At 38.1% G+C, this 17541-nt stretch overlaps 1 protein-coding gene across 6 annotated transcripts in view; it reads left to right on the top strand.

The window, feature by feature from the left end:
• Window positions 1-571: 571 nt before the first annotated feature.
• LOC139122886 (protein phosphatase 3 catalytic subunit alpha-like) overlaps window positions 572-17541 on the top strand; it is a 47999-nt gene continuing 31029 nt past the window's right edge. For 3 of the 6 annotated variants that reach the window (XM_070688724.1, XM_070688726.1, XM_070688725.1), the window contains exon 1: window positions 589-777. In XM_070688724.1, coding sequence (XP_070544825.1) covers window positions 729-777 — 49 coding nt within the window. In that variant the 5' untranslated portion in view covers window positions 589-728. Of the gene's footprint in view, window positions 778-17541 lie in introns of all 6 variants that reach the window. The other 3 variants (XM_070688728.1, XM_070688723.1, XM_070688727.1) reach the window with 2 other exon arrangements.

The raw sequence follows: 17541 nt of genomic DNA, 5'->3' as shown, positions 1-17541 counted from the left end.
ATTGAAAGTTACTGGTACTGGTTATCTGGAAGCAGAAGCAACAATTTAAGACATAACTTAAATCACTGAAGTGATGCTACATAAACAAATAAACTTAACAGAGAAACTACAACTTATCATCAGTGTGATAATGAGTGAAATTATTAACACTGTCAAACAAAGAAAGGTACAGTGTTTCACTTTGCACAAAATTTCAATCTTAGAATTCTCAATTGAATCACTGAGGAAAAACACAAATTCGTTTCTTTTACTCAAATTCTAAGTGCAAATTTCATACCCTATATTATCTGTCAATCACAGCCCCTCTATCAAGATGGAGGGACAGTGGTCAATACAGGCTCACAGTGAATGAGTTTCAGAAAAAATTTAAAAGCTGACAAGTTTACTGTACAATAACGGATTTATTTCATACACACATATATATTGATATATGGTAATATTGAGAAACACAAGAAATGAATTTTCATCGGAAGCGAATAAGTGAAATAATTTCCAGCACTTGTCATTTTGTGAAACTTTCCAAGCTCAAGCCTTCTTCATCCAACTGATCATGCGCGTTTTATCAGTATGCAAATGAGATGTTTTTGACGCCATCTTGCGAACGGAATCCTGACAGGTTATGCAGCCCATAGAATATTAGTATAGAGACAAGAATCCAACCTGATCACAACGATTGCATCGCCATCGGACAATTAATTCTCTCTCTTTAATTCTACAAGCCATCAGCCATGGCGCAGACCGATGGCAAAATCCCAACATCGGAACGGGTGGTAAGAAGTGAGTATCCGAATAAGCTATCCTTTCTCATTACGGATTCAAACAGTCCGCCATCTTGAATGGCAACCCCAGTAATTCCTGTCAATAATTGTACTGTTAATACGTTGTCATTATAATTTCTCGCAAATTTTCTTACCGTGACCGTTTTTCTGCCGTTTAATTTTGAATAACAGTCTGCTCTTTTTGTCGAAGAGAACCAAGCAGAGACATTTTCTGGTGATCAGCTAGTGTCATCCTCGAGAAGATGACATTTGACAACTCGTACATTTTCCCATTATCTGACACTGACAACGAATAGTGTTTTGTTTGGATTTCCTAAACGCCCAAGCATTTAATGTCATTAAAAATTTCTGCCGTCGCCCAGGCAATTATAATGCAACAAGAAGTTTTGCCTGTCTCTCTATATGACAGTACAGTCCGGCGTGCGAAATAAAAGCGTAGTCTGCAAATTGTCTTGTATTGGACAATGAAGGGTTGTCCGTTCGGAGCTACACTTACCATTACAATGCTGTCAGGCAAAATTAATAATACCCTACTTATTATTTGGTGTCATTGCAAGCCCAAACAAGTTGTAACCGTTTATTTTATTTTGTTCGTTTACCTAAGAGCAACTGTACAAGTGTATCCTGATGTGCAAACGGTTTTCGTCTCATTACGAGACCCATGGAAGTGTTCATTACCGGTGATCTAGCCAGCTTTCATTTAACCAGCTGTTCATTCGCAAAAAAATCAGTGAGTTATAGGGAGCCTAACTGTTGGTAATTGGCCTATTTTCAAATACCACTTTGTTTATGTCTTCACACATCAAACCAGTCATTTCAAGTTTATCGCCCATCATTTGCACCGTCCGACATGTACCGGTAACACTTCGGTCTGAGTGGTACAGTCATTGATGAAAAAATCAATAATGTAATATTACTTGTTTTTCTTACATTTTGTTTTATTGACTGTCATCTGTAAGTAAGAATAAAAATATCAGAGTGTTTCATGTACAGTGATAGTTTCAAGTTGGGTGAGGTGCAGTGGGGTATTGTTATTGTTTCTTTTTTCAACAAATTGAACTTTGGCACGGCCTTTAAAACTGATGTCAACACGTAGCTACTGTTTACACAGTGGTAGTGTAGTATGACAGTGTGTGGTCAGTTCAATTCCCGCATTCCTGACATCCTCCTTGCACCAACCGGTTCTCCATGTCAGCCTAGTGCTGGGTATTTTTGCTAACTTTGGAACAAAAGAGCCTCTTGAGTAAGCATAGTGACCACTATTACTTTGCAACGCAGTCCTTTTCTCAAACAGTCAGGAGGGACCCTGCCAACAACAATCAAATGGACCCACTTGTAAAAAGGTCATTGCAATTTTGCAAAGGCAATATTGATTTTTATGGCCATACTTTAGATTGATTTGCTAATACACAGATATAGGCAGAGCTGCCTGCTGCAAAATGTGTAGATATTGAAAACATTGAAAATAAGTGCTTGGGATCGGAGTTGAGTGTAACATCAATCATAAGGAACCCATTTAGCATTAGTGTGATTGCAGTCTCTTGAGAATAACAGGTAGAATTGCCATCAGGGTTTCCAATTTGTTAATTGATCATATTTAGTCAGCTACAGCTCTGGCCACATTGTACTCCATGAATAAACCAACAAAATTAGAGCTGTTGGAGGTAGCGTATATAGAAATACCTGTCAATTCGAAAGTACCTGACATAAGATATTATCAGTCAATATGTCAGACTATTTTCCTCCAGGAGAGCGTTCTTTGATTATTTTGAGTTTTTCTGTCACATGACAGGGGCAGCAATGGGCTGCTTTGAAGCCATGCTTCAGTGAAAAGCTTTCAAAGACGGGGAAAAAATGTGTGAAGTTGAACAAAATGGAAATATGGTTTTGGATATCAGCCTCTAGTTATTAAACTGATGTGTGAATGTGTTTTCACTTCTCATAAAAAGTGAGCTTGACCTAGAAATTCCCTTATAGGCCCCATTGGATTCACTTTTCACTGTGCTCATCCTCAATGCAATTATACTCAAAGTAAATATGGTGCTGTATACCAAATTAATATGACCAACAGTCTTATTACACATGGTAATTTGCATGTGTCTTTTCACCATGGCCTTTTTTAGCCCCTCTTCTTTGTAACTACAAAGACGTAATTGGTTTACATTTTGGGAAGAGAAAGGCTTGGTTGTAGGGGAAAAGGAACAATAAGCCTTGATGGATTCATGGTGCCATTACACGAAATAGTGCTGTCGGGCACTTTTTTCTCCTGTGACCCCAGCCTTTTGTAGTGTGTGAGGATGCAATCAAATAATTGTCAGTTAATTGTTCAAGGATTCCTGACGTACAGCCTGGGAGGATGCAGGATAGCATTCCACCCGACAGCAAGAGGGTACAGGTGGTGTTAAGGTAGTATGCACCTCGAAAGTGAAAGACTTAAACTTTTGCTCTAATTTTCCTCAAGGATTCTTTCAATCATTCTCTTTCAAAATCAAGAATAAAAAACAGGGGGTCACCATGCAAATTTTGGTAGTAACTAGAGAAACAAATTACCCAAGATTTACCGATATTAGAAATACAAAATGGCCACCATCCCTGTGTTAACTCTATGGAGAAAAATAAAAATTTTCGAATTCGAAAAACTAAGCCGGTGAAAAGTTTTCTTTCACCAAGAGCTTTAAAATGAACCCCCACATGTGGTATATCAGAAGAGAATTGTAAAAGTGAGAGTCCGAATGTCTGTCCCCGAGGTGCATTCTACCTTAACCCTTTTCCTGCCAGACAGTATCACTTCCCCATCAGCCAAGTCAGTAAAAAGTGGTATTGAGCCAAAACATGACGTATTTTCACCCACTTGGCTTGGTATGTTATAGCATCTTTAGTCCAAAAAAATCAAGTTTACAGTATTTATGTTTTCAACAGCCTTCAAATGTACAGTATTATGTTAAAATACACCATATTGAATATGTTGTGTTTCATTAATTTTAACCATCTTGACCTGGTGGTGAAATATGGACTTGGCAGGAAAAGGGTTAATGTAGGAGCTTAAAAAGTTGGCAGTGATACCGGTGTGATGGGTTAGAGGCAGAATGCTGGACATACTGAACCACTATCTTGTTTCACGTCTCCCATTTGAGTGTTCTTTTAACCTCAAAAATTTGCTGGCCTTTTCAATTTCATTGTCAAAAACAATTATTGTATAAATACCCTTCACCCTAAAAAATTTGCTGGCCTTTTCAATTTCATCGTCAAAACAGTTATTAATAATATTCTCAATATATTTACTGAGATATATTTATGAAGTAATTATTTATCCTGGTATTTATAAGTTGAACAAAGAAGAGAAACAGTTGATATGTACGAAAGCCAGGTCACATTTGCATATGAAATTAATGACCAGTATAAAAGAAATATTGCTTGCACAGTTATCCTATAGTGCATAAAAAGTTTACATGGTGAAATGTACAACAGGTATTATCAATATTTTTTTCATGCACACCTGTAAATTATTTTTGTGTGTATTGGTATTTTTCCTCATGTGCAAACACCATAAGTAATATTTAAAGAAAGGAAACCAGTGATGATTTGTATATTTATAATTTGATTATTATAAATCATATCTTAATACTCGGAAAAAGGACCATAAAACTTTGTAGTTAAGGGGTCATCGATTATAAAAAGTGATGTGTGGGAAATGTAATTCTTTTCTTAAGCCAAGGGGTTCACATCTCAATCCATTTTCGTAATGTCAAAATAACAATAGTAAAACTACAATGTGAAACGAAACAGTATTGCAATCATAAGTTTTGTGTGGATTTAGGGGGAGGATGGCTTGCACCAAAAACAAAGGAATTATATTTTATATCAGTTGTATCGATTAACCCTTTACACTTTGTCGGTGCGCTTTAAAAGTTGTGTATGGATGAAAAATTGGTCATTGTCACTGTTTTTGCATCACAGTCTTTACATGTAATTTTTGACTAACTGAAAGAAAGGTTATGTCATGTCAGTCATTGTTTTACAAAAATTTTTGGAGTTCCACAGTTAAAAGCATGACAACGTTTATCAGAAGCGACAAGATCAATCCCTAGAGACTGGTAATGAAATATCCTTTGAAAAACAGCGTGTTAGGGGAACTAACTGTAACTGCCACCTGTAACCAATGACATCAAATGGTCTGTATCTCATCAAAATTCAGCCTTATGCTTTTTCCAGGCAGGCCTACAACAAGCCATCCTGATAAGTCAATAAAAAGTAATATCGAGTTCCACCAATTTTCACCCACTTGGCATCTCTTGTATACAAAAATATAACATACTTGTGCTCAGCTTGGTGGTACAAGCCCTATAAAAATCCACATAAACATTGTGTGTGCCATTGGACTTGGCCTGCTCTTACATCTGGACATAATACTAAATTTCACCAACTTTGTAGGAAAATTGGCCGTTAACACCAGATATCAGTGCAATTTCTACCCACTGAATGGAAAGAAGAAAAAAAAAAAAATATATATATATATATATATATACATATATACATACACACACATACACCACACATACATACATAAGCACACATGTACATATTGGTGTTGCATTAATTTATACTTTAATGAGTCAATTTCCAACCAAAAACACATGAGATTGTTGTGATTGAAGTACAGACTTAGAATTGGGCGTGATTTACAGAATGGGATCTGAGGAAGTAAAAAATCCTTCCCCCTGCATGGCCATAAAATTGTCGCACTTGGTAAATTATGAGAAGTTGTGGACAGTACATTTCACCAGATTTAACAGCAGTGACAGTTTCTTACTCGCCGTAGTGCAATCGATCATCACTCCGGCACTTAAGATAAAAATAACTATCAACAGCCAAACTTTAAGGTTGCATTCATATAGGTCAAAATTCGAACCTTTTTATATGAGCAGACTATTTTCTTAAAAGATGATTCGTAAAAACTAAACTTGTTTCTAATACTAACAGCAAGGAAAGCTCAAGGAAATTCGGTACATTTAGTGTAAGGACAGTCTAGAAATAATTCCGATTCTAGGTCTTCCGTTTAAAAATTGTAGTGTTGAGTGGTTATAAAGTCCAAGTTATTGTTTGCTAGAAGTTTATAGAATTAAAAAATGTTTTTTGAAAGAATGGCAGTTGTATTCAATTAGAAGGAGATTTTCGGTAGGCAAAATTATGCAATTTTGTTGTTTGCTTTTGAGAATTTCTTTTCATAGTTTGAATTAAAGCAAAAATATAAACAAATCTGTGGTTTAGCAGTGCCCCTTTTCTGTGGGAAACCAAGTCAGTGTTAGTGAAACCAGTTGTCATCTGATGTAAATTCTTCCCTAGATTCCTCCACATCAGCCTTGAATATCCAGATAACAGTCTAAACAACATTTAATTAGACAGTAGTCTTCTCTGACACAACCTCAACCACACTTTTCTGATCCTTTGAAAAGGCCCATTTAGTTTTCTGATGCCTTATTGTTGGATATTGAGTGTAAATTTTGGTCAGGCTGAACAAATTCATACCCAAAATTTCATACATTCAAACATTACCCTCTAAGCAATTGTCCACCTACCAAGAATATTGTTTCATGATAAGCTTTATATCTTCAGGGGCTTTTTAAAGTGAACAACCATAACACAATCTCTGCCCATTTTGACGATTTAAAACATGTGATATCTGTAGTTCATGGACATAAGTATTCAAGACTGACGTGAAAAAGTTGTGTCTGAAATCACCTTGATTTTTTCCCCCTCTGCTCTCCCCCCAAGAAGTGATTGATTTGTTTGAAGCTCTGAATACGGCATGTGTTACAAGTCTCCTGGGAAAGGCAAACGTGCTACTGGAATTAATCATTGAGATGATATTATTACATAATGCCGAATTGGCCATCACAGGGTATAGGCAAATATTGGGATTCAACACAGCAGGTGATCTGTGGTATTTTGTTCCTTGGCAGCTTCATGTACACCTTGGATCCTGTGCTATGTGGTAAAAGATAGCTTCAATCTGTTTTACTACCCATCTTCTGTACATCTCCATTGTTTTCGGCGGTGCGGTTGGTTCACCATCGTACGCAATAAATGGGGAGGCACAAAAGGGTGAGATACTCTCAATAAAGGTTACTGTTGTGAAGTAATCCGTTAGTAACAAAACAATGGCGATGGTCACGATTACTTTGTTGACAGGAATTTAGTGTTTTTTGTGATTGTACATAATATCCTGCTAGGCAGGCCCCTTGGATGATATACCCTACTTCTGTTTTTTCAATGCTCCAGGGCACTTTACGGAACCAAGGACAGTTAATCCCTTGCCAACAGTGTTATATAGATATCAATATAATATTTAGTTGTCAGCCAGAGTTCATCCATGTGATGGGAAAAAGCTCTGCCTCCCTCAGCTGTATGTTTATGAGATAAATTCAAATCGGGGCATTTAGATCATTAACCCTTTCACCCCCAGTTCCCTGTATACAGGTCCAATTTTACCATAGAAAACAATGGATTTTGGACAAACCATGGTGGTGAAAGGGTTAATGATCATCTGAAGGTCATCTTTGCCAACTGTCTTGTCTGTTAATGGTTTCTCCTTGTTTGGTTGTCCTGCTCAAACACCTAGTGCTGTGGCAGTGCTTGTACTTTTATGTGACAAGTGATCTTAAAGGGCTGGTGAAGAGTAAAACTGAAAATTTTATTGCTTGTTCATTTTGACGACTTAAATGGTCAAAAAAACATCAGCATTGGAATTTTTCAAAACTGCCCTCCCAATTCCGAATAAAGGCCCTAGCGACGCCCTTGGATACGAAGATACAAATCTTCGGTAATCTTCGGCAAATGTCGGGTATGACGTCATCCGAGGACATCGATAGCTGACGCTAGCTATTCACGCCAGTGCTTTTATTTGCACGCATTCTCCAAATCCATCGTGAAAAGTTGTAAGGCGGGCTAGGGACAGAGAACTGCTAAGCGTTGTGTCTCTATGCATCGTTCTCATTCAGAATCAAAATTGTTTCAATGGCCGAAGGATGAAAATCTGGCCAGAAAACGGACCAAGTTTGTGGAAGCAAAGCGGATTAATTTTACCCCTGTAGCCTCGAGCGTACTTTATTACAAACACTTGCCGATTGTTTTGCCAATCACACGGAATGCGATCACGGATTTTCCAGAAGGCAAGCCCTAATTTATAAGATTATTAAGAAAACTAGTGATTGGCTAGGTTATTTTGGTGGTGTAGTTCTACCTCACGAGTTCTCGGTAACCAAAGACAACGACGACTACTGTGCTTGCTTTCCAAGCATTTCTATGTGGCCAAACCATGTGTTGTGCAACATCGTATATTTACTGCACAGCAAACGATCTCATACGCCCGGGATCATGCCATTCACACTCGATGACGAAATCAGTGTACAAGTTACAACTACAACACACCTAAGCTCAAATTATCGAAGAAATTCATCTGTGAAAAATATCAGAAATTCATATTTAAAAACGTGAGCGGTAGAATGTTTGACTGTGCGTGGCAGGGCGTGACCTTGGACACAGTACAGTCGGTCAATCTACATTTACAGATTGCTGGGAATATAAATGTACAGTGAAATACTGAGACAGGATTATGGAGAACAATTTTCCAAGTTTTTATATACGGGCATAAATTTGAGGGTTTTGAATCTCATGTCAAAGCTATGTCAATGATTTAAAGTTTTCGGCTGTATACATGATTGGATTCGGAAAACACCACACTACAACACTAGCAACAGATCATACACATTTTCCACCGGTTTCTCGATCTTTCGGCACGTAGTAGGTTTCGGCCGGAAATTTTCACAACCCCGATTTATTTGGCCCTGACAGCCTAGCCGTTTCAACCTTTATCAGCGTAGCCTATAGTCTATATCGTCTTGTCAGGACTGACATGAGACGACAGTACGATAATACGGGCAGTGCGAGCGAGCGTTCTCTCTGAAGCCAGTGAAGCCGAAGGACTACCATAAACAGTACCATAGAGCGTGATACGGACAGTACGACTACGAGCGAGCGTATTATCAGTACGACTGACACAATTTGCTAGAGACTTACAGCTACCGCGTACAGTCCAAAATCTAGCTAACATTTGTTCGTCCTGAGAGGACGAATAGACACTGTTTTGGTCGTGGTAATCGACTACTCTAGTCGCCATCGTATTACACATGTTACACGCAACCACAGATCATGCAGATACGCTGTCCCCCTCTATTGACGTCACACATCCGGGTTTGATTTTTCGCGCCAAAATGTGACTTAGCTTCGGAAAATGCACTTTTTTCCACTAAAATAAGCTCTTAAAACCATTTTCCTACTGGAAATTTTTGCTTTTGCCTTTCCAAGCATTATTTAACGAGTGAAAACTACCTTTTCAGCGATTTTATTTTTACTCTTCACCAGCCCTTTAAGGGCTGGCTAATTGTCCAGACTGCTGGTCTTTCTTGTGATAGACTCCTGCGTGGGTTTTCTTATGTTAATAAGGCTACATACAAGTTTTCTCGTGTATTCAGCCAGGAACACACTGCTTTATTTTGGTATTTGTCAAAGGCCTGTCAAAAGACATGTATTTGCTTAATTGGTTGTCTGCAGCGGTACAGTTTTTGCAGTCGTTGCTAACAGGTTCAGAGGTAGTCTCTTACATGTGTGATTCATTTTAAAGGTACAATAACATAAAATGCATGCAGTCTATCATAGACTGTAATTTATAGCACTAGGTAGAAATCTGTGTTTGGATATATTAGGTGTACAGTTGGTTGACATGTGTGTTTGTGTATAGGATTATTCTGTTGACAGCTAAGTGTTGCTGTTAATAGTATGAAAAGACTTCTGTCTCCTGAGGCCCTTGTTTTCAAACCTTCTATTTTTAGTTTCATACCATTGTAGTGTGAAGTGATCCTGGTGTTTGTGTGATCAAGGGAGAGTTGAATGCTGAGACAGAGTGGATGTTTGTGTTTTGTTTATGTTGTGTTCTGTTATCATCTCCAAGGAAATGGACAACTTGATTGTCTCTCCAGTTATGTTTCTCTCAACCATGATCAACGCATAATCAAAATGTTTCCAGCCTTATCAATTTTTTCTATAGTTCACCATATTCAAGGATACTTTTGCAATAATGGTGATAATTACGGAGAAAAAGACAGTATTAAATGTGTTGGGAAGCTGAGTTGTGAAACAAAACTCGCCAGGTTCCTTTTGTCTACAGGGTCTTTGACATGGAAATAAAAAAACAGCATTAGTTCATTGACAGAAGACTATCCAGGAAGTCTTTGTGTTCCTGGTGCTCTACACTGTTAAATAAATGTGCATCAGTACTCCACCGAATGATGAATCACCTCAACATTTGTAGCTTTTCCCTGATCCATCCCACTGAGTTTAACATTCATTTGACCCCCAAAAATCATCATCAGTAGAATTGATGTAATCTACGGGTCATAACAGGTTACAGTTGCTTTTCCAGAGTAATCAGGAACAGGGTATTACGGGGACAAGGCAATGACATGGTATTTTTTATTGTCAGTTCAGTTTGCCAGTATGTGATATTTTGAGATGGATTCACCTTGAGAAGTCAAACAGACAGTTTAATAAATAGAATTTTTCTTTACACTTTTAGGAAGTTGTCTAATAGTTAAGTTATTATATTATATAAATTGTGTGAGTCTGTGAAAAAATTATACTTATCAAAATATTTGTCATTTTCCAAATTTCCACTGTTGGTCTCTTTTCTGAATTTTCAGTTGTGTAATTTCCACAACCTTCATGGAATTAATACCTATTGTACAGTGGTGAATAATGATTTAGGTCAACACCTAAATGTGATTTGCTGTGCTAAGGAATATTGTATAATTTGACCTTTGTCAGCTGCTTTTAACTCTTGGCCACTTGGTACACTTGAGGCAAAGTGATTTATTCCATTGGAAGATAGAACAGCACTCATGATGATAATGACGATGGTGTTGATAACGACAACAACAAAAATTGTAAACAATAATAATAATACTAGTAATGATACATCCACTACTACTACAACGACGACGATGATGACACTACTACTACTGCTACTACATCACTACTACTACTTCTACTACTACTACTAAATTGCTACATGTACTAAACTACTTCTACTACACCACCGCCACAACTGCAACTACTACTACACCACCGCCACCATTACTACTACTACTTGCATGTTTCAAATACTACTACTACTACTACTACTACTACTACTACATCATGCACTATACTACACCACCACCACCACTGTACTACTATACTACTACATGCACTACACTACTACACTACTGTTGTATATAATGTTATTCACTAGCAATCCTTACAATATATCGCTAATATTTGTACTTCATGACCAGAGGCCAGTAGTACTAAAATAAAGAATCTATCACTACACTACTACTACTACACCACCACCACTACTACTACTACTACTACTACTATTACACCACCACCACTGACTACTACTACTACTACATGTACTTCACTACTACTACTACTACTGTACTGCCACTTCTAATGCTATGATAATGATAACGTAATAATAAAAGTTACAGGTTCGTAGATATATTAAAATGACTGTGACAGCTCTAATCTGGGTCACTAGACCAGCCACTGGGCAAGTAGCAGCTTGCTTATAGTGTATCTTCCTCAAAATATATAGCATAGAAATTTAATTTTTAGCCTCCCATTTTAATTTTATGCTCTGAACCCCTTCACCTCCAATGGCGTGAACATCATCTCAACTGCATCGTTTAAAATGAGTGTGTTGCTTCATGGCTCGGTGGTTAAAAGGTTAAATAGTTGTGATGTGCATAAATTTTATGATTTATGATCAGATATGGCTCACTGTGTATTCCAAACAAGTCATGTATCATTTCTGTTTGAAGTAAATTTTTGTGAAATTTTATTTTCTCGGTCCAGCTCCCGTTGCCAGAACAAAATGCGCAACAGGAATTCTATCGAAAAAAGCCTCGGCCAACAAAAACAAGCCTGTATGCCATGTGAACCAAGATTGAATTGAATTTGAACGCCCTGTTTGTTCGTAAGGAGCAGTTTATCGGTGTTTGAAAGAATACCTTGGAAACCCTAGCCCACAGTCGTGAAGCGAGAGATTTCTTTTACATAACCCCAGCCAGCTCATTTGCAAGAAATGAGGACATTGACATATTCATGTGAGTTGTACAATATGTACTCTGTAACCATACCCAAGAAAAATAAGCAGAATACACAGGGCATAACCCTAGCTCTGCACAAATAGGGCACCAGTTTAGTTTCCCCAGCTTTGTTGGAATATGTAAAGCATTCCTTGTTCCCTTGTCAACATGGCTTCTTTCGCTGTGTTTGGTTTTTTCTTCAGCAGTTTTTGCTTGAGGTAGAGTTGTAGGCAGTGTTTTAGAAAAAAGTCAGTTTAGTTTCTATTGGATTTTATAGAAAAAGTTTACTATATGACAGCTTTATAAGAGGAAGTAGGAAAACAAATGGCAGTATTGAAAGATCATTGTAGACAAAATTGTTGCAGATTGGCTCTGGAAAAAATTAGTGGAATAAAGAAATGAATGTATTGGAAGCACAAGGATGATGCTTATTTCAAATTCCACTTTTGTATTTGCATTTCAACAAAACAGTGTGCCCAAAGTTAAATGATGTAACAATCTATGATGTAGAATTTTATGTCAGTCAAGTAGTTTGTTAAAAGTGTGGTATGTTGTGTTAGCGCGGGTTTGGAAAGCTGTTAGCCACTGTGGCGAATAGTTTCAAATTTTATTAGCCACAGACAAATTTTATTAGCCACACACTTACGAAAACAAAGCTTTCTATAATGCTATAATCTCCAATGTCGGTTGCATGCACAAGAATAAACTATCAACACATCAACCTTGTATCCAATTGTCTTCATTTTAACAGTGGAAATTGCTTGATTCTGGACCCCGATGTAGCCCTGCGTACGATGCTGTGTGTTCCGCTACAGCTAATCGCCCCGCTCAGAGCGGGGCTATTAGCTGTAGCGGAACACACAGCATCGTAAGCAGGGCTAGACCCCGATGCAAATCGACAGCAGCACGCAACGTTGAGACCACGATTAAAATGAACTGCAACACGGAAGGTTGGGACCGCGATGCAAATCAACAGCATGACAGCAACACTGAACGTTCGGACTGCGATTAAAATAGAAGTTTGGTTACACGTAATTACGTTCCATCAGTAGGCCTACACGTAGCGTCTTTGTCACGTCATACAAGACGTCGCGTAAATGTGGCACAGACGTTCGGAACGTCATCAAACGACACTTCCACATGTAGTCTTAATTACGTGTAGTATTATTTTAGATTTTCTTGGTGATTTGCGGGAATTTAGACAGGAAATCTCGTTAAGTACTAGTATGAGTATCATTGTAAATTAGCAAACATCTTTGATATCAGAAAATTCCGTAGAGTTCACCTGCACAAAGACGTACGTGCTATGATTTCCTGACATAAATGAAATGTTGTCCAATTCAACTTTTTACCTGAAGCTGTCACAAAAATTTCCGTAAACCTCATAAATAACTGTATTACAGAAAATCGGTAAATTTAATGCGAGGATACAACGAGCTTGAATAGTCCTCGCGTAGAGAAATTAATTGTTTCTTAAAACTTAGACGAATTTCGTATGTTTCTGAAAAAAACAATACGGCAAAATCAACCAAAAAAATCACAACTGAGCATGGATACGCGTACGCCACTGTGTGCCTTCAGACGTACACGTAATTAGATTATAACCTCTCTAATGAACAACAACACGGAACGTCGAGACCGCGATGCAAATCGACAACAACACGGAATGCGTCGCTGGGATAGCGATTTTAATGAACATCAATAGGGGACCATGAGGACCGCGATACAAATCGACCACCATTAAAATAAGACCTCGATTAAAATGCGCAACAAGGAACGTCTAGACCACGATGCAAATAAATTTCAACACCGAACTTTGTGACCACGATTAAAATGCGTGTGTCTGCTGTAGCAAAAGTTTCAATTCTCGCGAGTGTTCGCTTTGCTTGCTGTACACTAGACAAAATGACGTCAAATTTATCGCGAGACTAGGGCTCGATTGCGTCTGCCTGCATTTTCAATTCTCGCGATAGTCATTTATGTGCATGCTGTACACTATACAAATTGACGTCAAATCTCTCGCGAGACTTGGCTCGATTGCAATTGCGTACGTCGGAGAGAACAATACGGAAATAGATATAGTTTTTTCGCGAATCGCCGAAAGAGAAGCGCAGATCAACAAAAGACTAAAAAAACCCACGTTTTTGCTTATTTTGCGGAATTTTTTCAACAAAAATCACTTTCGCCACTGTGGCGAATTAGGATCGATTTTTCTTCGCCACTGCTGATTTCAATTCGCATTTGCGAACGTGGCGAATGGGCAGCGCGAACACAGGGTATGTTTAATGTTTATTGGTATTGTAAGATTGAAAATTATGACTGTTCTATGGCACAGATCATCACCGGGAAATATGCTGGTACCCATGGTAATATCAACAGAGCAAAGTATTCTATTTGCCCACCCGGTGTTGGTTTAATCCTTTGAAATAATTACACAGCCCGAGTCATTTTCTGTTGGTAACAAAGACATGACAGTTACAGTCACTAAGTAAACAATCCAGCCTAGTGACCTGAGAAGTGGCTTGCTTATCTGTGTACTCCTTGCTGGAGTTTCATTTACATTACCTCACATGAACCACGCTGAATGGTATTGATTCCACCTCCTCAACCCACTCTGCATGCGCCGGCAATAATGAGCCTCTGGAGGTCAGCAAAATATTGAATTTGTACCATTGTGACTGCCTGTGAATAGCACTATAGGCAAATGTGTTGGTCTCAATAAATTACGGCTTAATGACAGGTTAGGGCGTCTCTGTCAGTTTTAAAGCCAGTTGACCGGTATTTTTTATTCTAGAAAAATGCAGCATTCATACAGTTTACCTGAACAAAGATCACCAGACTGGCCATCCCATTTTTAATGAGCCTTCAGAGGTCAAAACTAGATTGACAATGTTCAAGACAGACTATTGTATTGATGTGTTGAAGGGTTTTGAAGGGAATAACCTGTAGAATATTTTGACATTCAGCTTGCCACGTCTGCAGTGAGAAATTGACTCCGTAAGCCTGTTCAGAGTCTTCACAGGTTGCTGTCTCTCTGCTGATGGTCTCTCACTGTCTGCTTTGTATCAGTTGACAAAGGAAGACACTTGAGATGTCTTGCAGTTACAGCTATCACAAATCAATTTATCCTGGATATCAAATTCCCAGTGACCTCATCCAAGGCATGCCAAGCATGGCCTGCCCTCCTATCATCTTGAAGTAATCCCATTGTTCACCACTGCCGGGGTAGTGCATTCTCTCTACATAAGTGTCTAAAAGGGGTGGCAATGTTAATCTGGATGTGCATATATTCAACCACTTACCCGATTACCCTCTAAAAAGGACTAACTTACCCATTGAAAGTATCAAGGTTTTAGAAACAGTTACTTTGTATGTTATATATTTTTTTGACGTTTTCTGTATGTTTTGTGGCATTCCTGAGTACAAGAATCACCTCATATGAATTCCAGAGAGCCGTCTTCCATAGACAAAGATTTGCCACTGTAATCTACTCTGTACAAGTTTCCATACCTCATTACGCATGAGACAGAAAAAATAAGAATGGGCATGAGAGAAGCCAGTAGGCCGTATTTAGGTTTTTGCAAGAAATTTTCATAAAATAGCCATCATATAAACATACCAACCTCTTCAAAAATAATTGCATGAAAATATCATTTGTTTTCATTTAGGAAGTAGTGGGAACACTTATGAATATTGCAGCATCCGTTTGCACATTAATTCATCACTTTCTCAGACATGCATGTGTTATTTCCTCTGAAACTTGGCACACAGACAACTCAATTTGCATCGTAATTAATTTACAATACAATTCAATAAGGCTGCCCAAGGGCCATGTTTTTTTGTAGTGTAACCTGTTATTTATTTCAAATGTGAACAACGCAATGCACCATGAATGCACCACATACATGATCCAATATGACCACCATGTGAAGTAGCTTTGGTTATTTTTCATTTTACTACAACCTGAATCATCAGCCTACTACATCAAGAAGTATTTTTCACCACATCAAAGGGAAAGTTATTCTTTGCTCATACTTTATTCTAGGAAACTTTATGACATTGGATCTCTGTACATTCAAATTACCTAACATATAGTAATGTTTATCTCATACAAAAGCAATGACCATTCATCGTATTCAACTCTGAGGGAAAAACTTCTTCGGTCTCACCATTAATTTCTGGAGAAATTTTAGATGGGGCAAAAACCCTTGCGTTTGGCAAACTTATCTATCGTCAACCTGTTCATCCCCAAGTACCTGTGAACAGGTCCTCAATCAGCACCATTGATAACAATGGGGTTGGGCCAAACCATGGTAGTGAAAGGGTTACACCCGCCAAGCCAAAACTTGTCCTTTCACAAATGTCAACATTTGTGATATTAGTGAAAAGATTGAAAATCATACATACTTTCATTGGAATGCAATATGGCTACCGTCATATTTTCCAGCATACTCTTGGTATTGTGAGAAAGCTGTCACTTTTCAATGGATTATGCGCATAACAATTTAGCCAAGGTTCTAAGAAGATGTATTCTATGGCTTGTGTCCCTTCAATGGAATGTCAGATTTATTTTCTATCAAGGAAGCAAACTGTCTTATGGCATATGTACCTGGCATGTATTTCACAGAGGCATTTTACAGGGAGCATATTTGTTACCCCAAGGTGCCTTTGCAATCACCATACGCTTTCTCCATATATGTGTACATGTATGGATGTATGTGCACAGATGTGTATGTATGCCCGAGACTGTATACTAGAAATTTGTGCAATATGTAATGCAGAGAGTGAAGAGGTTCAGTACCAAATTTCGTGCTTGTTTGTGTCGTAGTTTACATATGATAACTAAATACACAAGTTGCATTCTATTGGAGAATTTCTAATTCCTGATGGTTAACAGACAGCACCCAAGTCATCAGTAGTTTGAATACAACACTAAAACAGTAAAAATCACAGGTACCCAAACACAACACTGTACAACAGCATGATACAAATGTATTAGAGCGCAGGGGTACTATATAAGTTGTACAGTGACTTTATTTTCCTCGGCCAAACCGCAAAGTTTTATAGATTTCACCCAGGCATCCCCCCCCCCTTCCCAATACAATCAATGTAAGCAATGAATGCCAAAATGTGACAACTTCATCCCCAGTGTGATTTATAACACAGGGAGAGCATAATCGTTTGATATTATCTCAGATTTGTTGTACGTTTCTCATATAATGGTACAGCTATCATAGAACAATCATTATTATGTCAAAGCATTGTCCGTTTCAAAATTTACCACACTGGTAAAGGCATGTAGAAGTTTGATGCAATCGCAAACAGATCGTGTATTCTTTGTATACTGATATTGCTATCAGAGTTCAATCCATCATGGTGTCAAAACACGGCAACTTTGCCTTCTGCAAAATGCATCACACACAGATAGGGGATGTCAGTGTTATTGTAGTATTCAGTATAATCGTTGACAGAAAACTTTTCATTTTCAGATCCTGTAGATGCCAAACCTACTCCATGCCATGACCAGCATATATAAGTTGAATTCATTGCTTCAGTCTGAATTAGAATATTTGGAT

The sequence above is a fragment of the Ptychodera flava genome, chromosome 22, assembly GCF_041260155.1.
Source record: "Ptychodera flava strain L36383 chromosome 22, AS_Pfla_20210202, whole genome shotgun sequence".
Taxonomy (NCBI): Eukaryota; Metazoa; Hemichordata; class Enteropneusta; family Ptychoderidae; genus Ptychodera; species Ptychodera flava.
Note: the sequence above shows the minus strand (reverse complement) of the source record. Positions and strands in the feature narration are given on the sequence as shown.